The 22,154-nt window shown below is 40.0% G+C and overlaps 1 protein-coding gene across 14 annotated transcripts in view; it reads left to right on the plus strand.

Annotated features, from left to right (window-relative positions):
* Positions 1-22,154, plus strand: part of TMEM164 (transmembrane protein 164) — a 170,754-nt gene that overhangs the window by 56,117 nt on the left and 92,483 nt on the right. For 12 of the 14 annotated variants that reach the window (XM_072743859.1, XM_072743860.1, XM_026014834.2 and 9 more), the window contains one exon: positions 12,861-12,910. In XM_072743859.1, coding sequence (XP_072599960.1) covers positions 12,861-12,910 — 50 coding nt within the window. Of the gene's footprint in view, positions 1-6,458; positions 6,483-9,776; positions 9,853-12,860; positions 12,911-22,154 lie in introns of those variants that run through there. The other 2 variants (XM_026014839.2, XM_026014841.2) reach the window with 2 other exon arrangements.

The raw sequence follows: 22,154 nt of genomic DNA on the forward strand, positions 1-22,154 counted from the left end.
GATGGAACTGGAGGGTATTATGTTGAGTGAAATAAGTCAGTTGGAGAAGGACAAACATCTTATGGTCTCATTCATTTGGGGAATATAAAGGATAGTGAAAGGGAATAAAGGGGAAGGGAGAAAAGATGAGTGGGAAATATCAGAAAGGGAGACAGAACATCAGAGACTCCTAACTCTGGGAAACGAACTAGGGGTGGTGGAAGGGGAGGTGGGCGGGGGGTGGAGGTGACTGGGTGACGGGCACTGAGGGGGGCACTTGATGGGATGAGCACTGGGTGTTATTCTATATGTTGGCAAATTGAACACCAATAAAAAATTTATAAAGAATAAATAAATAAATAAATATCCTTTAAAAAATTCACGGTCTTATACAGGCACAGTTTGTGGCACTCAAAAAACAATACAGTAACTGCAAATATCACTGATCACAGATCACCTTAACAAATAATGAAAAAGTTTGAAATATTGCAAGAATTACTGAGATGTGACACAGAGATACAAAGTAAGTGAATACTATTGGAAAAATGGCATGGTTAGACTTGTTCAGTGCAAGTCTGCTGCTAACCTTCCATTTGTAAAAACTGCAGTATCTGCAAAGTGTAATAAAGCAAAGCATGAGAAAATAAGTGCACCCATATGAGGTTTCCAGTTTTTCCTCATCATCACAAACACTTCTGATTGTCCTTTTTTATTCTAGCCTTGCTTATGGGTGTGAAGTGGTATGTCCTTGTGGATTTGATTTTTTATTTCTCTAATGATTAATGATATTGAGCATCTTTTCATGAGCATATTGACCATTTGGATGTCCTCTTTGGAGAAGTTTCTACTCATATCTTGAGCCCACTTTTAATTGGGTGATTTGTAATTTTTTCGTTGAATTTTAAGAGTCTTATGTATTCTGGATACTAGACCCTTGTCAGAGATAGGGTTTGCAAAAATTTTCTCTCATTCTTTGTGTTGTCTTTTTTTTTTTTCATAATAATGTCCTTTGAATCAAAAGATTTTCATGAAGTCCCATTTACCTGTTCTTTTGTTGCTTATGCTTTCAGTGTCACATCTAAGAATCTATTGCCAAATCTGGGACCATGAACATTTACTGTTATTATTACTTTTAAGGATTTTATAGTTTCTACTTTTATATTTAGGTCTTTGACTGAATTTGAGTTAATTTTTGCATGTGGTTCTGAGGTAGAACCATACTTATGCATGTGGAAATCCACTTGTATTAGCACCATTTGTTGAAGAGACTATTTCCCCATTGAATGGTCTTGGCACCCTTGTTGAAAATCAGTTGTGTCTATTTTTGGACTTTGAACTCCATTTTGTTAGACTATGTCTATCCTTATGCCAGTACCACACTGTCTTTATTACTGCTTTGTAGTGACGTTTGAAATCAAGTAATGCGGGTCCTTTTACTTGTTCTTTTCAACTTGTCTTGGCTATTTGGAGTCTCTTAAAATTCTTTTTTTTTTTTAGTCCCTTATAATTCAATAAGAATTTTAGAATTAGCTTGTCAGTTTCTACAAAGAAATCAGCTGAGATTCTGATAGTGATTGTGTTGTATTGGTCATCTGAAAATTTTAGTGAGGAATATAATATGATGAGGGCCCTATTTTAAGATAATTGAGAACCTGACAATAATTTATGAACTAGAATAAAGGAGGGGAGACACTGGAGACCTGGAGATCAGATAGGAAATTGCTATCATAGTTCAAGAAAATGATAGGGACCGAACTAGGAAAAGATAGGATAAATGTGAGATATATTGAAAAGGTTGAAGCATCAACATGACAGGACTTGGGGACTGACTACATGTGGGGTCGGAGAAGGAGGGGCTCCATGAAAGCGCCAAGGTTTAAAAATAGGCTGATTAGATGACATTACTGTTTTTTTACTTTTGTGTTAAAAAAATTTTTTTTTGAGAGAGAGTGAGTGTGAAGGCGAGAGGGGCAGAGGGAGAGAGAAAATCTTAAGCAGGCTCTATGCTCAGTGCAGAGCCCGTTGTAGGGCTTGATCTCACAACCCTGAGATCATGACCTGAGCTAGAATCAAGAGTCGGATGCTTAACAGACTGAGCCACCCAGGTACCCCTAAAATTATTTTTGATTTACAGAAGATTTCTAAAGATGATACAGAAACTTTCTGTTTACCCTTCACTCAGCTTCTCTAATGTGAACATCTTGCATGATCATGGTAAAATCATGAACACTGGGAAATTCTCATTGCTGCTATGAACTGAACTGTAGATTTTGTTTTGATTTCACCAGTTATTTTTCACAAATATCCCTTTACCGTTCCACAATCCAATCCAGGATCCCACATTATATTTAGTTGTTGTATCTTCTTAGTTTTTTCCATCCATGCCAGTTTGTCATTCTGTCGTTCATTACCTTGACAGTTTGAAGAGCACTGGTAAGTGACTTTGTGAAATGTCCCTAATTCAGATTTATCCAATTTTTTTTTTTTTGCTTGCTTAGATTTGGGCAGTTTGGACAAAAACAGCACAGAAGTGATGCTATACCCTTCTTGTGCATCATATCAGGGGGTGCACAATGATATGTCTTTTTTTTTAAAAGATTTTATTCATTTATTCGTGAGAGACACAGAGACAGAGAGAGGCAGAGACACAGCCAGAGGGAGAAGAAGGCTCCACGCGGGGAACCCAATGCAGGACGTGATCCCAGGTCCCCAGGATCAGGCCCCAGGCCAAAGGCGGCGCTAAACTGCTGAGCCACCTGGGCTGCCCCGATGATATGTCTTATACCTGGTGATGTTAACTGAGGCCTCTCAGGGCAATGTCAGATTTCTGCACTCTGAAGTTTCTAGTTTTCCTTAGTAATGAACAAGTAGCTCGCGTGCAAAAATAATACTTGTGTTACTAATCCGAGCAGCCGTCCACAGCTTCTGCCTCTAACAGTGATTGCTACAGTGTTTGCCTAACATTGCTTTCCTGGTTCCCTCGTTCCTTCTGCCTTTGTCAGTTGGAATCCTGTTTGAAGAGCTGTCTTTTTTTATATAAATTTATTTTTTATTGGTGTTCAATTTGCCGACATATAGAATAACACCCAGTGCTCATCCCAACAAGTGCCCCCCTCAGTGCCCATCACCCAGTCACCTCCACCCCCCGCCCACCTCCCCTTCCACCACCCCTAGTTCGTTTCCCAGAGTTAGGAGTCTCTCATGTTCTGTCTCCCTTTCTGATATTTCCCACTAATCTTTTCTCCCTTCCCCTTTATTCCCTTTCACTATCCTTTATATTCCCCAAATGAATGAGACCATAAGATGTTTGTCCTTCTCCGACTGACTTATTTCACTCAGCATAATACCCTCCAGTTCCATCCATGTTGAAGCAAATGGTGGGTATTTGTCGTTTCTAATGGCTGAGTAATATTCCATTGTATACATAAACCACATCTTCTTTATCCATTCATCTTTTGATGGACACCGAGGCTCCTTCAACAGTTTGGCTATTGTGGACATTGCTGCTATAAACATTGGGGTGCAGGTGTTCCGGCGTTTCACTGCATCTGTATCTTTGGGGTAAATCCCCAGCAGTGCAATTGCTGGGTCATAGGGCAGATCTATTTTTAACTCTTTGAGGAACCTCCACACAGTTTTCCAGAGTGGCTGCACCAGTTCACATTCCCACCAAGGACTGTCTTTTCTTCTCTCCCATTCCTTGAGCAAACAGTTAGAGGGAAGAGGTCAGGAGAAGAAGGTGGCAGTCCAGTTGTACGTATTGTTAGGTCTGAGGTACCTGGGTGACATCTAGACAGAAATATCCAGAAAGCATTTGGTATCTGCACAGAAACAACAGTTTGAGGTTAAATATTAGAAGCACTAGGGCAGCCTCGGTGGCGCAGTGGTTTAGCACTGCCTGCAGCCCGGGGTGTGATCCTAGGGACCTGGGATCGAGTCCCACGTCAGGATTCCTGCGTGGAGCCTGCTTCTCCCTCTGCCTGTGTCTCTGCCCCTCTCTCGCTCTCTCTGAATGAATAAATAAATAAATCTTTAAAAAAATATTAGAAGCACTATTATGCTTATTATGCTTTTCCATTTTAGAATATAGAAGCTGGGGTCTGGGGCGGAAACCCGAAGCATAGTGGAAAATAAAACTGGCAAGGCAGTGGGGGGCGGGGGCACATTTCTAATGGCCTTCATTACCCTACAAACAGCCTTTGGAATTTGTTCAGTGGTTCATCAATGCCAATTTAAGATTTATCAAGAGGGAAAGATTGATAATCAAGTCCTAGTTCAAAATCTGTAGCACTGTGTGTAACAATTGAGAGCTATTTAATGCCCCAAATTAAATAAAATCTAAGTACCTAAAGAGTTCTACGGGCTACTGGGAAAAAAAAGAGAGTAATTATCTGGAGTTATTGGAGAGGGCTTTGTGGAGGAAATAGAACTTGCCATGGGCTTGGATGGAATTCTCAGTGAGAGAAGAGAAGGGGAATCTAAGAAGGATGCTGCTATCAATAGCTTGTGCTTATTTTATTCCTTATAGTGTGCCAGGCACTGAACTAAGTGCTTTAAGCCTTCAGTCCTTACCTCTACCCTATGAGGTAGTCCTGTGATAGTCCCCATTTCACAGATGAGGAAACCTTGCCTAGGGGAGTTTAGTATCCTCCCCTTGTAGGCAGCTGGATGAGGGAAGCCAAATAACATATCAGAAAAGTATTCTGCAAGCATGGAGTTAGAATGAGTGAAGTTAGATGAATTGGAAATTTAACACAAGCTGTTGCTGATGTAGCTCACAGTAGGGATGGATTTTCTATTGAGATCAGAATAATTATAGCTGTTAGGTATTGAGCTAGCTATGTGCTAGGCATTGCGCCAAGAGCTTTGCTCGCTTTATCGCATTTGATCCTCTCCCAAACCTTGTGAGACACAGATACTGTTTTTATCCCTATTTTAGAAATGGGAATTCCTCCAGTTTCTTGCCTAGGCTCACTGTGCTGGTGAGTGGCAGAGCCAGCCAGTGGATGGACCCAAGTTGGTTTTGACTCTGAAGCCCATAATCTGAACTACTTAAGCAATGATACCTGTCCTGCTTCCATCCTCTTAATAGGGAGGAATTTGCCAGTGGGACCAGAAAGCTTGGTGTTTATGAGCTTAGCTTCTCTGGCCTCTGGCTAGTGCTTGGGTATGGACACTACGAAATATGTGTCTCAATGACTTTCCTTATTCAATACTTCAGTGGTTGACCAACCCCATTTTTTTAAAGGTATAATTCAAGCAGGTTACAATCTGTAACATCTGGGAACCATTCTGGTCTTTTTTTTTTTTTTCCATTCTGGTCTTAATATGACCTTATAACCATTTTAATACATTATGTTGACTCTAAAACCCAACCCTTTATTGGTATTTGTAGTTCCCTCTTGTAGAAATTCTTGAAAGAAGACTCTCTTTTTGTAAGTTCTTTACACTGACAAAAATGGTAATTTCTCAGAAAGAGGTAAGCAGAAGGAGTTAATGGAAAGACAGAGGGTGGGCATTTAACCAAAGGCTTCTTGGAGAAAATGATGCTTCATTTTGTATTTGAAGGGTAAATAGGGAACAGCTAGAAAATTTAAGGTGAGAAGGCCATTCTGGAATAGTGAATCATATTAGCTATAGGAATTGAAATTCTAAAAATAAAATTAGGAAAATAATAGGTGACTCTTCTATAATCCCAGGGTTGTGAGACAGAAACCATAAAGGAAGTGACAAATATGTCTGATTACATAAAGATAAAAAACTTCTGTACATTAAAAAACTAACATAGGCAAAGCTACCACAGTGATGACCTGGGGGAAATATTTGCAAGAAATATCAAAGAAGCTGTATAAAGTGTCACTAAAACATAAATGGCTCTTAAAACTCAATTAGAAAATGAACATACTAGTTGTAAAATAGGCAAAGGCCACAGATGTTATATTCCCAAAGAAGGAATATGGCTGTCCAAAAAACATGTTGAAAAACAGTCAAACATTTCTGGGCATTTGAGACATGCCAATTAAAGAAATAAGTTGTATGTGTGTGTTATTGGTGAGGAAAATAATTTTCTTTCCACCTTTCTAGGTTCTTGGCTGAAACCTTCCCCTACCCGCTCACCCCTGTAATAAAAGACTGATTAATAGGAGAGAAATGCAAATGGAGATTTAATAGCATGTATACCTTGTGCATGCCTGGGAGAGACCCAGGAAAATTGAGTAACTCCCTGAAATGGCCCAAGCCACCACTCAAATACCATCTGTAGCTTAGAGACAAAAGGAAGATGTTGGGTGGTAGGGGTTGTGTAGGGCCCAACTCCAGTTATGAGAGAGGACCAGGAAAAGCATGGTAATTAAGGGTGGGGTCATTATGCAGGTTGAGTTCAGTGTCTTCTCCATTGATAAGAGCTTCTAGAATTTGAGTCATCCTTCTTTTCCTGGTACAGAGGGAGACCATTCTTACAAAAGGAGATTTCCCTTATGAATATAAATGTCTCCCACAAAAGGGTAAGTTCTACTCACTTTTCAGTGCTTCTCCCATGTCTGCTGTTGTGTGTGTTTTAAATAATTAGCCTAAAATAATCCTTATGCCAAAGAGACATATTTCGGGGTGGCAAATTCTGCTCCCCTTCCATGTTTTGCCTTTCAAACAGGTTGTAGCAGAAACACATTTTCATATGTTGCTGGTGGGAGTATAAATTCAAAGACATTTTCTCAAAGGCAGTTTAGAATTATAGGTTAAAAGCCTTAAAATGTATTTTCCCTTTGAAGACCTAGAAATTCTCCTGTATAAATGTAGACTAAGGAAATAGTAAAGGATCTGAAAATTTAGACATAACAGCACCAGCACGTGTAGTAGGAGGAGGTTGGTTGAGTAAATTGTTGCATATCAGTATAATTGAACAAAATGTAGCTATTAGAAAAATGAGGTTGTAGAAGTGTGTTTATTGACATGGAATATGTTTGGGGTACAATTTGGCACAGAGCACCAGGCTTCCAGGCTGAAGAGGTAGACAGGATCCAGAGTGGAGAAAGCCTTGCCTGCCATGCTAAGGAGCTTGGGCTTTTTATGTAGATCCTGGCAAGTCTTGAAGGATTTTAAGTGGCAGATCAGAACAGTGTTTTAGGTAGATGTTTCTTCCAGTAGTGTACCTGGAGGTGTGAGACCAGTGAAGAGATTATCTCAGTGGTCCAGGGAGAGAGGATTCCGGTCCCAGGATATGATTGTTAGTGAATTGAGCCTAGGACAGTCTTTGGGCAGCCCATGGAACGGATCTTCTCTATGGTTGGTAATGGTTATAAGCACTCAAGAATCCCCAGATGGCTGTGTACCATCATAGGAGGTAGGACCAGGAGACTTAGAGCCCAGAGGGCTGGGCATGCATGAGAAGATTGTGTACCAGGCCAAATATCACTCCCCTGGTCCTCTCTCATGGTTTCCTCTTTCACTTAGTTTTCCCACTCACTTCACTGATTTACCTGGCCAGTCCCTCATTTAGGATGGTCTTGGCAACTGGCCTTTCTTGCCAATTACATTGCCAGAGTACTGACACTTCCTCTTGTGAACAAAAATTAATCTTCCTTGGGTGTTATGAAAATTAATCTTCCTTAGGTGTTATGAAAATGGGGAGTTTATCAGATCTAATGTTGGGATGAAGCAGTTAATGGGAGGCTGGATCATGATGCCAGTGAACTTGGAGCTGATATAACTGTAGGAACAGGAACTAGGATGAGTGATGTTGGAGAGGTTGGTTGCATGGGGAACCAGAGCAGTTCCGAGGTCGAGGATGAACTGGGACAGCTGCCTAGATTGTGTGCTTTGGAAAGAGCTGAATTTACAGATTTCCAGTGTTAAAGAACAAAATTCAACAGGGTAAATTTGAAGATCTAACTGGTTTTATTAAGAGATTCTTCAATCAGGCAGCATCCCACCTAGCAAGGGGAGAGGAATTGTACAAAAATGGTTGGTTTTTATAGGAAGTAGAAGGGGAAGGGGCAAGGAAGTTATCAACAAAGGAAAAGAAAAAGAAAAAGGATTGTTTAGAACAAGGTCACCTTCCCTTCTGGGGGAAGGGCGGAGGGTCTTATTAGGTAGATTACATAATCTTCCTTTGAGCAAAGGAGGACTTCCTTGGTGCTGACCAGAAAATTCCAGATTGACTGGCTTAAAATTCTATTGGGGGAGCTGAAACGGCAATTAAGTCTTGGTTTGTTATCTTTGGGGTGAGTGACTCCACCTCAGGCCTGTGGCTTTCTTTTTAACAGTGGGAAGGAGAACCTTGGAGTAGTATAGGGAGCTTTCCTGGGGAGTCTAAGAGGGTATGGTTTGGAACAGAACCTGTGCATTTTTTTTCCCAGAAAAAGACCTCCATTTTTTAAGGATCCAAGGAGTATAAAATCCTCGCAGACCTGGTTCTGAACGAGGTGGGTTGGAGCCAAGATGAGCACAACTTCAGGGAAAGCGGGACTCTGCAGCCCATCTGTGTAAATATCATTTGCTGCCCAGTTAGGTTGTGTTTGGAGAAGCCTCACCTTGTAGTGACTGGATCGTGTGAGCTGTATGGTAGTACAGGTGTGAGGCCATTAGGGTGACTCTCTGTGTGCTGCTGGGTCAAGGGGCAGAGCTAGAGGCTAAAGAAGAGAAGCCACTATGAGGTGTGGACTGTGTCAGGTGTGAGGTAGACAGTGTTGTACTGGAAGTTAGGGAATCCTACCTTTTCCATTAGGTGCCTTCATCTGCAAAATAATAACAAAGCCCTGCCCAGCTACTAGATGACAGGAAAGTAGAAGTGCCTTGTAGCACACTGCTGCTCCCACCTATCCTTGCCCTTTGCTTCAGGTGTTAAACTGAAGATTTCAGCAGGAGTACAAAAGGGCCAACTTGGTGCTGGGATTTGCTCAGATTCATTCCCCTCTTCCTACTGTCCTTGTTTGCACTTCCAAATGTCCTTTCTTCCCACCCCATTTGCAACTAGATGGATAGTTAAGCTTTCCATCTGCTGGTCTAAGACACATTACCAAACTTTGGAGGCAGATGGCAGCCCAGCAAAGAAGAAAGCAGGGATATTCAGGCCAAGGCTGGGGGCCATCGAGATTCTGAATTAAAACATTACTTTCACATGGTGAAATAATTTCACGTGGCTCCTCTGGTTAATGGTGATTATGGATGTGGCTCCAGCGTGCTAGGGCAGAGAGGTTCAAAGTCCTCAATCTTTGAAGTTGCTGAGGGAAGCCATGAGTTACTGGACATGGAACAGGATGAATTTGGGGTCCTTCTTCTGATCTACTGATTTGGTATGTCTACATGGATCTGATCTAAAGGTTGCTCAAAGAAGATGACCTCTATCTTGGTGATGGGAATAGACAGGCTAGATGAGAAAGGCCAAAGTGCTGGTCAGAGTGACTTGGCCACATGAAATTGTTGGCAAACTCACTTAGGGTCAAAACTAGATTGATTAGCTGTGTCAAAAGACATTAGTGCCATCATTGGGTTGGGGCTGGAGGCTTCGCTACTTTAGGAGGTTTCTGGGCTTTTGCCATAAGGCTGTCATGAATCAGAGCCAGCCATATGGAGCAGTTTTCGGGAAATCTGTCTGCCCCAAGAATCTGCTCACCTCTTTTTGGCTGTGGGAAAAGTTGAGAGTTAACCGTGGGACCCAGTGTTGTATTTTTGCTTCTCTGTTTAGCATGTTAGCATGAAATGTGTTGGCTATTCCAGAATCTCAGGAAGGTGGCCATCATGGCTCTTAGGTAACTACAGAAGTATTGAGGACTTTCTGAGGTGGTTGGGGGCCCCTGTCTGTTCTCTGTATTCCGTAGCTTGTGGGCCTGATGCTGGGTAACTGTGTGCAACCTCCAACTTGGTTCCTTGCTTAAGGTAAGTACCTTTTCCTGCTGGGTCAGCAGTATAGAATACCAGCTTTCTTTCTTTCTTGTACTACTCCTGAGGGGTGGGGTGGGGAGTTGGGGATACATTAATATTTGGATAATTGAGATTCCAATTTGACAGTCCTTATCCCAAACCATTCAGATCAGATGTATTTCAGGAGTTGGAAAGTTTGGGATTTCAGAAAGGTAATACAGGCAGGGGTGGCTGTTTGGCTAAATCAGTAGAGCCCTCGACTCTCAATCTTGGGGTTATGAATTCAAGCCCTACATTGTGTGTAGAGCTTACTTAAAAATCAGGAAGGCAATACAGTGAACCAGAAGTATTTTATATATACTCCTGATGGGGCCTGGGGTCACACTGCATAATCAAAAGATTATTATTTTTTTAAGATTTTATTTTAGAGAGAGATTGAGAAAGAGAGTATGAGCAGGGGTAGGGGCAGGGGGAGAGGGAGATAGCATCTCCAGCAGACTCCCTGCTGAGTGAGGAGCCTGACACGGGGCTGGATCTCACAACCCTGAGATCATGACCTGAGCCAAAATCAAGAGTTAGAGCTCAACCGATGAGCCACCCAGGTGCCCCCAGAAGATATTATTTTTATGGATGCTATATGAATACTCAGCATAAATGGAATACAGAAGTATATAAACAGTCTTAGCTCAAGTCATACTTGCTACCAAATTGGCTTTGAAAAAAAATCCAACTTTCAGTTTTAGAGCTTTATCGATTTGGTGATTGCCAATAAAGGATTATGGACCTGTAATTGTCATTGGTTTTGCATTTTTAATCAAATTGTTCCACAGGGGTAAAGGCTCATTCTTGGTGGATTATTTCCTTGGCTGGGTTCTCTGATCAGGTATTTTGGGGGTAATGGACTCCTGGCCGCATTCTTTTCAAGACTCTCTTTTCCATTCCTCTTTCTCTTCTTGGTAGGGATTCAAGCAGGTGGCTTTCTTTGTAGTGATTTTCCTTATAGTATTCTTTATTTCTAAATGTAGATTTCAAGAGAACCAAAGAGCCAATTAGTAAAGAATATACACATGACAAAGCCAAACAAGTTTGTAATGCAGATAACCTATTTTAATAAGTGCTCACAACAAGATAAGGACACATATCAATGACTTTGTAAACTACACCATTAAATTACTGTAGAGGAAGGAACTCTACAAAACATGAGTTTCATTCTTTCATTAATCCTTAGACCTGCTGACTGTCTCTGTAATAGTCTAGGCCAAGGTCACACATCATACCTAGCTGCTAGAAGTGGTTGAATCTTCTGGGGCATTTGTTAAACATGCAGATTCCTGGAGTCCCAGACTTTTGGAGTCAGCATTCCTAATGGAGGAGCCCAGGAATTTGCATGTTCAACCAAGTGCTCTTCAGGGATTTCTTTGTCTCTCTTGAGAACCAGTGCTTTGATGAAGGTTATACTACAGATTCAGTTTTTCTATAACCTAGGTCTAGGTCAAACAAAGTAGCATAGAACTGATTTGTGTCTTAGAAGGATGAAGTTCTTGTTGTTTGGTTTGCCTCAGCGAGGAGAATGGAAGAGTAGAACTACCTGGTCATAGTTAGAAATAAGCTAATCAAATGTGGAGGAAGAAAAATATTTTTCCCCCTACCAATCTAGGTTCCTGGCTGAGATCTTCACCCATTCCCCGCCACCCCCCCCTCCATGTAATAGAAGACTGATTAACAGGAGAAAAATAAATGGAAGTTTAACAGCATGTATACCTGGTGCATACCTGGGAAAGACCCAGGAAAATTGAGTAACTCCCTGAAATGGCCCAAGCCACCACTCAAATACCATCTGTAGCTTAGAAACAAAAGGAAGATGTTGGGTGGTAGGAGTTGTGTAGGGCCCAAGGCCAGTTATGAGAGGGGACCAGGAAAAGCATGGTAATTAAGGGTGGGGTCATTATACAGGCTGAGGTCAGTGTCTTCTCCATTGATAAGAGCTTCTAGAGTTTGAGTCATCTTTCTTTTCCTGGTACAGAGGGAGAACCATTTTTACAAATGGAGATTTCCCTTATGAATATAAACATCACCCACAAAAGGGTAATCTCTACTCACTTTTCAGTGCTTTTCCTATGTCAACTGTTTCTTTAAAAAATAGCCTAAAATAATCCTTATGCCAAAAAGATACATTTCAGAGTGGCAAATTCTGTTCCCCTTCAAAATCAAAGAGAGGTTTGGAGCCTGGGAGTGGCAATATTGGTAGGGTTGCCAGATAGAACATAGGAGGCCCAGTTAAATTTGAATTTCAGATAAACAATGAATAATGTTTTTATATAAGTATATCCTAAATATTGCATGGAACATACTTACACAAAAACATTATTCATTATTTATCTGAAATTCAAATCTAACTGGGCCTCCTGTGTTTTTATTTGCTAAATCTGGCAGTGCTGGGTATTGATTAACCCACCTTCCCCTGTGGGAGGCAAACCAGATGGCATTTGTGTGCTTTGTCCCATTCATGGAATATATTTTTGTTTGTCTTGGGTTAAAAGCTTTTTGAGGCTGGCTACTATATCATACTGACGTGGAAGTGTTGAAAATTGGATCTTCTTCTAGAGGTTAAGAGGAAGTATTCTAGGAGAGAAAGGGCCTAAGAAAGGCTTTTCCTATCTTGCTGCCAAACACTCCCCTCACTCACTATTTACCTCTCCCCCACGGTATCTCTCTCTCTCTCTCTCTCTCTCTCCTCTCTCTTTTCCCTCTCTCTCTCTCTCTCTCTCTCTCTCACACACACACACACAAACACACACACACAGATATGTCCATGCACCTAGACTCCTGTGCAAATAGAAACATGTTTGGAAAACCTCCTGATTGCCTTTTTAAGTTTTTATATTGCATTTTTTGGGGGGTGTTAGAGTTGGTTATTTATTGTTACTGTTATCGTTTTGCTTTTGTTATTGAAGTAACATTGTCTAGCTAACAATGGCCAGCATTTCTCCTAATAACCATACTTAATTCTTTTTTAATTGCAGATCTTTCTCCTGGCCTGCCCTCCATGTCCTAGAGCTATCGTCGTCTTCAAGTAAGGGAAAATTGGTTTTTGCTCTGTTACCATTGCTATGGGGAATGTTCTGCTTGATAACAAAGGCGAATGAGCCCATTGATGTGAACATCTTGTGCCTACACCACTTTGTCTCTGGAATTCCCAAGGAACAAAAGCCTATGTGGCCCAGTGAAACATGGGAATACTGTATGCAGTGAAACATGGGACTACTGTATGCAGAGTTTGGACTTTTGTCAAGCCCTGACAGGTCGTTTTTTTAGCAAGTGATTGTGATGGTGGTTTATGGCCAAGTCCTGCTCCCTTGGAAGGTTTCTGGCTTCCTGCAGTTTCTCTTGAGAGCATGTGGGGGGCTACACTGTTTCCCTCCTCTCAAGAATCTTTACATTGTGGTCCAGCTGCCACCCCCCCCCCCATATGGTTCTTTACTTTGAAGACCTTTGTTCTTCTGTTGCTGTGTTTTTTTTTTTTTTCCCTTCAAGTGCAAATTAAAGTGAGGGGAAGAAAATAACACCTTTACAAGTTCCGACTTTCTTAAAAATAGCAAGCATCAAATCCATTAAAGTGTACTGCAGGCAAATTGTGTTTATCTGAAGGCATCTGTCCTTAAATGAAATTCTCAAGGGTCCCGGAACCCTCCTTTTAGCCATGAGTTGTGACTATCTTGCTAATCAGTCCTTTTATTGGAGTTGCTAATGAGAAGCTAAATTGCCCAAATTAATTTCCCCTCTTTCTCCCTTCCCTGGCCCTCATTTTCGGGCTGTTCCTGAGCAGTGAAATGGCCACAGGCCAGAAGGAGGAGACAGGAAGTAAGGGGCCCAGCAGATCCTTGAGTAATTGAAGAGTGGTGTAAATGGGTTTCTGATTTACTTAAGTCATTAAAGCCTTAGGTACGGGAAATATACCCCATTTGCTGCTTTGAACAGCTCCTTGGAATAGCCACTTAGTCTCTTGCCTTAGGTGAGTAACTTTCTGCTGGATGAGGGCAAATGGATCCTGATTTCACATATCTTGTACTTGAAAAGCTCCTAAGTGGAAGGCTATTTAACTGTCTCCCTTCCCTTCATTTCCCAAAATGAGCTCTATTTTTCAGCGTAATGTTTTAAAGTAGCATTTATTGGTTTAATTTCATTATTATTAAAGTAACAACTCTCATTATAGAGAATACAGATACACATAAAAAAGAAGATAAACATCAGCCTTAATCTAACACCAATAAATCATTTTGGTTGCTCTTTCTTTCTTTCGAAGAGGCAGAGATCATATTTAGGATTCTTACTGTCTCTTTTATAAATTTAATTCAATTTGTATATACATGTAGGTGTATGAAAATACATAAACATGACTGCTAGATTTCTTTCTTTCTTTTTTTTATCCTTGTTTTGTTTGGCTCCTACCTCTGCCTTTCCACGCCTGCAGATTACCAAAGCAGTACGTATCCTAACATATTTCTCTCCATGCTCATTAGATATACACACACATAGGGGTTTTGGAATGTTTTACTGTTGTTCATTGATTGTTTTACAAAAATAGAATCTTATATACACGGTAATACATCTCGCTTTTTCACTCAACAGTACTTCACGAGGACCTATCAAAGTTTATTGGTGCACCTTATTCCTTTACAAAGCTGCAAAGTATTTCATGGATGCACAACTGATTTAGCCATTCTTCTCATTCATTTTTAAGATTTTATTTTTAAATAATGTCATCACCCAACATGAGGCCCAAATCTATGACCCCGAGATCAAGACTCAAGTGTGCTCCACCGACTGGGCCGCCAGGGATGCCTAGCCATTTTTCTATTCATAAATGTTTGTATACATTCTTTCCAGATTTCTGCCACTATGATCAATGCTGAAATCAACATCATTGTGCATATGCCCTTCACATACACACACAGGAATATTTACATATAAATATATTTATATTAATAGATATTTCAATATTGTTATACAAAAACGGGCTATTATGATTCACTTTTCCCTTTTGTATGTATGAGATTATTCTTTTTTTAAGATTTTATTTATTTATCCATGAGAGACACAGAGAGAGAGGCAGAGGGACAGGCAGAGGGAGAAGCAGGCTCCATGCAGGGAGCCCAACGTGGGACTCAATCCCAGGTCCCCAGGATCACGCCCTGGGCTGAACGCGGCGCTAAACCGCTGAGCCGCCTGGGCTTCCCCTGTATGAGATTATTCTTTTATTCATATCCACACCAGCATAAGGTTCTATGACTCTTAAAATTTTGACAACTTAATGGATGCATTTCCTTGGCTACGAATGAATTTCAGTATTGTCTCATAATGTTTTATCCAATTAAATCTGCTCTTTGAATTGTCTGTTCATACCATCCACCCATTTCTTATGGGTTGCTTAGATTTGTTTTTAAGACATCTTTGTATATATGCGGTTATTGGCCCTTTATCTATTGACATTATTATAGATATCTTTGCTAAATCTGTATGTGCTGACTTGGCTGACAGTGTATTTTTCTACATGATTTTTTACATTTTTTTCATATTCAGATATGATTACTTTCTTATAGCTTCTGGATTCCCAATTTTAGTTAAGATGATTTTCTTAAAGATGGGCAACCACTTGTGCTAACATGATATATTACATAACCCCTAATTTCCCCCGTGAACTGAACTACCATTTTTGTCACCTATTAGACTTTTTATATATAAGAATCCATTCATGGATTGAATGTGCACTCTTTGTGCACTCAAATCATGTTGATTTGATTACACTAGATTAAAAAAATTTTTCTTGGCTATTCATTGGCATTTTTTTCATACATGTCAATTGGAAGATCACTTTTATTTAACCCTCCCCACCAGCCCTGTTTGAATTCTAATTAGAATTGCATTAAATGTATATCTCAGTTCTCTGAGAATTGATGTTTTAAAGTTATGTAGCTCTTTTAATCTAAGAAATGGTATTTTTTCCATCTGTTCAGATCCCATTTCATGCCTTTCTTGATACATTTATTCCTAAAGAAATAATAGCTTTTCTGTCCATTATGAATTGAATATCGTTCGCTTTTCCATTCCTAAGTGTTTCTTGTTAGAATAGAAAAAAGTTATTGATTTTAGCAGTAGTCCTCATATCTATCCATCTTACCAGATTCTCTTATTAATTTTGGAAAATGTTCCTTTCATTTTATTGCGTCTTTCTGATTGTTCTACAAGTTATTTTCTTCAGTTTTACTTTTGCTTGAAACCCAGAGTTAAATGAAAATGATGGGGGGGGGGGGGGGCCCTGCTGTGTCTAACCGATTTTAAATGGAGATGTTCTCTCTGTTTTTTCCATATTTGCTGTTGGTGTTTGTTAAATAGCATATCACATGTAAATAGTTTCCACATTTACTTAGAGATATTTTCAAACAAAACAATTCCTACATTTTATCAAATTGCTTTTTCATGTCTGTTGAGTATGGCTTCTTTTTTTTTTTTTTTTTTTTTTTTGTCTGTTAAACTTTTTAACAGAGCGAGTTATGTTGATAAATTTTCTAGTGTCCAGCTACTCTTACATACTGATGTGAGTCCTGCTGGTCATGGTATATTATTTTGATACATTGCTGGGTTCCATTGGTCAGTCCTTTATTTAGAATCCTTGCCTCAGAATTCATAGGTGAGATGGAGTCATTTTTTTTTAGGATTCCTTTCATCAGGTATAAGGATTAAAATTGAATTGTAGAGCACTTCTCTTTCTCTGGCCTGTTATAATTTAGTTACCCTTAGAAGTTTTGTGTTTTTTTTTTTTTTTTTTACTTTTTTAATAATTATTTTCCTTCCATTTTTTTTGTTGTTTTAGAAATTATGTGTTTTTTTTTAAACGTCAGGTAAAACCCAGCAGTGAGGCCCATCTGGTCCTAGTGCCTTTTACAGTTGGTACCTCTCAATCACCTTTCCAGTATCTTATCTGATAATTCATTTTCCAGATCTTTTGGGTCAATTTTGGTCATTTGTCTTTTACAGGGAAGTAACCCGTTTCTTCTGAGTTTTCAAATTTGTTGTCATGAATTCAGTGGAGCATGTAATATAGCCTCTTATTTTATCATTTGGAAAACTGTCTCCTCATTTGTAGTCATGCCTTTGTTCTTGGTTTAATCTTGTCCATTTTTGTGTTTCCATTGTTTATAGTCTAGTCAGATTAGGAAGAATCTGTATTTGGGCATAGTTATAGATGGTAAATTGTTATACATGGTAAAAAGATGTGTATATGTTCAGTTACTTTTTGACTTCTTTAGCCATCGTTTTCTATTCTACTTTATTTACTTAATACCGTGTCCCCCCCCCCATTTTATTACAAACTCATCACACCATTTTAAAATTAAACTTTCTGGGACACCTGGGTGGCTCAGCAGTTGAACATCTGCCTTCAGCCCAGGGTGTGATCCTGGAGACCCAGGATCGAGTCCCACATCGGGCTCCCTGCATGGAGCCTGCTTCTCACTCTGTCTGCCTCTCTCTCTGTGTCTCTCATAAATAAGTAAATAAAATCTTTAAACAAATAATAAAATTAAACTATATTTTTGAGATAATTAATATGAATATCATATCTGAGTACAGATGCAGTTGTAAGAAGAATACAGAGAGACCCTATGTACCCTTCATCTAGATTCCTCCACTAGTGATCTCTTGCAAAACTGTAGTACAATGTGACAACCAAGATATTGACATTGGTATTGTCCTGGTATAAACGGTTCCATCACCATGGGGGTCTTCCCTGTTGCCCTTTTATTTTTTTTAATTTTTAAAAAGATTTATTTATTTATTTATTTATTTATTTATTTATTTATTTATTTATTTTAAAAGATTTTATTTATTCATGAGAGACAGAGAGAGAGAGAGAGAGAGAGAGAGGCAGAGACACAGACAGAGGAGAAGCAGGCTCTATGCAGGAAGCCTGATGCGGTACTCGATCCCAGGACTCCAGGATCATGCCCTGGGCCAAAGGCAGGCACCAAACCTCTGAGCCACCCAGGGATCCCCTATTTATTTATTTTAGAGAGAGAGAGACTGAGCACGAGCAGGAAGGGCAGAGGGAGAGGGAGAGAGCATCTCCAGCCAACTCTGTGCTGAGTGTAGAGCCCCTCATGGGGCTGGATCTCATGACTCTGAGATCCTGTGCTGAAACCAAGAGTTAGATGCTTTGCCAACTTTCCACCCAGGCACCCCTTCTGTTGCCGTTTTATAGCCACACTCAATACTCTCCTACCTGCATCCTGTCCCTGACCCCTGGTAACTAATCTGTTCTCCATGTCCAAACCTTTGTGATTTCAAGAATGCTATATAAATGAATTCAAGCAGTATGTTACCTTTGGGAGTGGCCTTTTTTTAAACTTATATTTCCTTGCAGATCCAAGTTTTTATCATACACATAATTTTCATGGGTGTATACTATTCCACTGTGTGGAACTATGATGTGCAGTGTTAAGTTAAAAAATCAGTATTTTAAAAAATGGTTCTTTTTAAAAAGATTTTATTTATTTGTGAGAGAACAGAGAGAGAGAGAGAGAGAGAGAGACAGAGACATAAGCAGAGGGAGAACCAGGTTCAATGCAGGGAGTCCGATGTGGGACTGTATTCCCTATGCTGTATTTTTCATCCCTGTGACTTTTTCATTTTATATCTGTGAAATTGTACCTCTTAGTCTCCTTCACCTATATTGCCCATCCCCTTCCCCTCCTCCACTCTGGCAACTGCCAGTTCATTCTCTGCATTTATGAGTCTGTTTCTGAGTTTTTGGGTTGGTTTCTTTGTTTTTTTAGATACAAAGTGTGGTCATATGATTTGTCTTTTTTTCTGACTGACCTCACTTAGCATCATACCTCTAGGTCTATCCTCTGAGTTGTTGCACATGGCAAGATTTCATTCTTTTTGATGGCAGAGTAGTATTCCATTGTGTATATATATCATATTTTCTTTTTAAAGATTTTATTTATTTATTTATGAGAGACACAGAGAGAGAGAGGCAGAGACATAGGCAGAGGGAGAAGCAGGCTCCCTGTAGGGAGCCCGATGTGGGACTCATTCTCAGGATTCCAGGATCACGCCCTGGGCCGGAGGCAGATGCTAAACTGCAGAGCCGTCCAGGGGTCCTATATACCATATTTTCTCTATCCATTCTTCTATTGGTGGATCACAGGCTCTTGATACATAAGACACCATTTTGCAAACCTAAGGGAGTAGGAGGAGGGCCTTGTTATAGTGTAGCCAGGCTTCCCACACCCATCTTACTGATGGCTTCTCATTTTCCCTCTCCTTGCAATTTTCCTGTTTTCTTCCCTTCGAATTTCATTACTTAAAATTCCAAACTTATGCATATTATGCCTGTTACTCATTAAATATTTTAACCTGTGAATTGTCACTTCGTGTTCTCTGCCCAGCTATGACATAGGGGTATTTTTCTTCTCGTTGATCTGCATGAATCATCCATATATAGAGTATTAATCCTTTATCACCTTTGCAGGAAGTGTTTTCTCCACATTGTATTCTAACTTGATGATGCTTTTGATATACAGTTGACATTTTTATTGGACACATTGTTTGGTTCCCAAACTGCCTTCAGACCATGGTAATTTCTTCTGGTGTTTTTATGCCTGATACTTTTTTTCCCCTTCAGACATCAGATAGACAATCTGATTTTTTTGGATTTTTTCATTTAATTTTAGAGTGAGAAAGAGAGAGAAGGAGCCAAGGGGAGGAGCAGAGGGAGAGGGAGAGAGAGATTCCAAGCAGACTTTGTGCTGAGCATGGAGCCTACATCGGCCTCGATCTCATGACCCTGAGTTCGTGACCTTTGCTGAAGTCAGGAGTCAGGCACTTAACTGACTGAGCCGCCCAGGCACCCCGACAATCCGGTTTTTTAATTGTTTTAAAAAATATATTTAGCTGTCAGTTCATCTAAATTTCATTTTGTGAATGGTATTAGGGATATAATTTATTTTTCCTTGTATTGTCATTTTTTTGGAGCACTGTTCATTAAATGACCATTCTCTATGATTATTGCTGTTGTGTACTTAAATTCTTATGTATGCTAGGATTTATTTTGGGGGCTTATTGTACTACTCCATTAATGTCTCTGTTGGGTCCTTCACCAGTTTCGTACTCTCATATTTGCAACAGCTAGCAGGACAGACTTCTCTTTGCCACTGTAGCCTGTTACTCTACCCATGCTTTTTTCTTAGCTAGTCTGAACCATTTTTTCCTTCCAGATGAACTTAGAATATTTTTGTCAGATTCTATTAGTTTTGATGGGAATGACTTTCAATCTAAAATGTTATTAACATCATTATAATAGAATCTGTACATATGGGAAAAGATGTGGTATGTTTCTAATGTATAGAAGTTTTCTTTCACGTTCTTGAAGAGTGTGTGCATGCTTGTGTGCATCCTACATATTTCTCATCAGAGTCATTCCTGGACAGTTTGTAGTCTATGGTAGAATTTATTTACCATATTTTCAAAGTTGTTATTACTGGTACATAGGAAAGATTTGGATTATACATGTTTATTTTTGGCCATCAAGACTATTTTAATAGTTTTTCAGTTACTTCACTTGGATTATTTTGGAAATTAATGGCATTGACACTCATATGGTAACCTATCTCCTTATAAAGAGCAAGACTCCCCCCTTCCCCCCAATTCCCGCATTTCAAGCCTGGTTATATTGGTTAGAAGTTCTAGGACAATATTAAATAATAGTGGTACTGTCAGGGATTGTTGCCCTGCTTCTGATTTTAATGAAAATGTTTCTAGTGTTTCACTGTTGATTCTGATGTTGGTTTAGATTAAATGTCCTTTATAATGTTAAGGAATTCTTTTATTCTTAAATTACCAATTTTTTAAAAAAATCAGGAATGGTTGTTGATTATAGATAATTTAGTTAATTTTTTTAAAAGATTTTATTTACTTATTCATGAGAGACACACAGAGAGAGGCAGAGACACAGGCAGAGGGAGAAGCAGGCTCCATGCAGGGAGCTGGATGCGGGACTCAATCCTGGGTCTCTAGGATCACGCCCTGGGCCGGAGGCGGCACCAAACCGCGGGGCCACCGGGGCTGCCCATAGCTAATGGTTTTTTTTTTTTTAATTAATTTATTTATTTATGATAGTCACAGACAGAGAGAAAGAGAGAGGCAGAGACACAGGCAGAGGGAGAAGCAGACTCCATGCACCGGGAGCCCGATGTGGGATTCGATCCCGGGTCTCCAGGATCACGCCCTGGGCCAAAGGCAGGCGCCAAACCGCTGCGCCACCCAGGGATCCCCTAGCTAATGGTTTTTAAGAATCTTTTGAGAGGTTCATTTAGGTTTTCTCCTTTGACCTCATTTGGCATGTTCAATGAATAGATTTCCTAACAACAACCTTTGTTGGATTTCTAAGGTCAGCTTTCCTTTTCCTCTGCATGCTTGGGAGAGATTCAGAATTGGCTCCCATACTATGAATTTGATTGATTTTGCTCTTTGCCATCTCCAATGTGATATTTATTTCTACTTCTACCATCTTAATTTCTAATTCTCCCTTGCTTTGCTATGTTCTCTTTTCTCCCCCGTTTGTTGTCTTTCCTTCTTAATATTTTTTAAAGTAATCTCTGTCCAGTGTGGGGCTCGAACTCACCACCATGAGATCAGGAGTCGCATGCATCACCAACTGAGCCAGCTAGGCACCCTTCCTTCTCGATATGCTTTATTCTGTTGGCATTCTATACTTGTTTCAGAGAGTCCATGTTTTCACATATTCTACTGGGGATACAGTTTTGTAAAATACTTCTTCTGGTTCAGGCACTAAATTCATACTTTTGTGCTTCCTCCAAGTCTTCAGAATGATATGCACTTCTGCTGCCAGAGGCTTTCGTAGGAATCGTGCTGTTTCTTGGGTATGTTTATACATATTCAAAGGAGGATTTATTTATTACTTGTCCAAGGTAGGGTCTCTATATTGCCTTTGGGGATTTTCATGTTCTCTTTGGTATTGGCTAGAACCCCTTCTCACTTCCTCTCTTGGTGGCAGGTAGACGTCCATAGCTTCCAGCCTGTTTGCCAGTGCTTAGCTGCTTCATTTAGTGGGTTCTGCTGGACCTGGGCTGAATAACTTATCCCTACCACTGCTACTAGGTTCTTTGATACTCTGAGCAGATACAGTATGTGAAAGACCACAGCCCTCCCACATGCATTGCTACCTGAGTTTTACTTGGGCAGACTCCCACTCCTCGGACACGGTGTGCCAGCCCCAATGCCATCGCTTCTGGCCT

The sequence above is a fragment of the Vulpes vulpes genome, chromosome X (assembly GCF_048418805.1).
Source record: "Vulpes vulpes isolate BD-2025 chromosome X, VulVul3, whole genome shotgun sequence".
NCBI lineage: Eukaryota > Metazoa > Chordata > Mammalia > Carnivora > Canidae > Vulpes > Vulpes vulpes.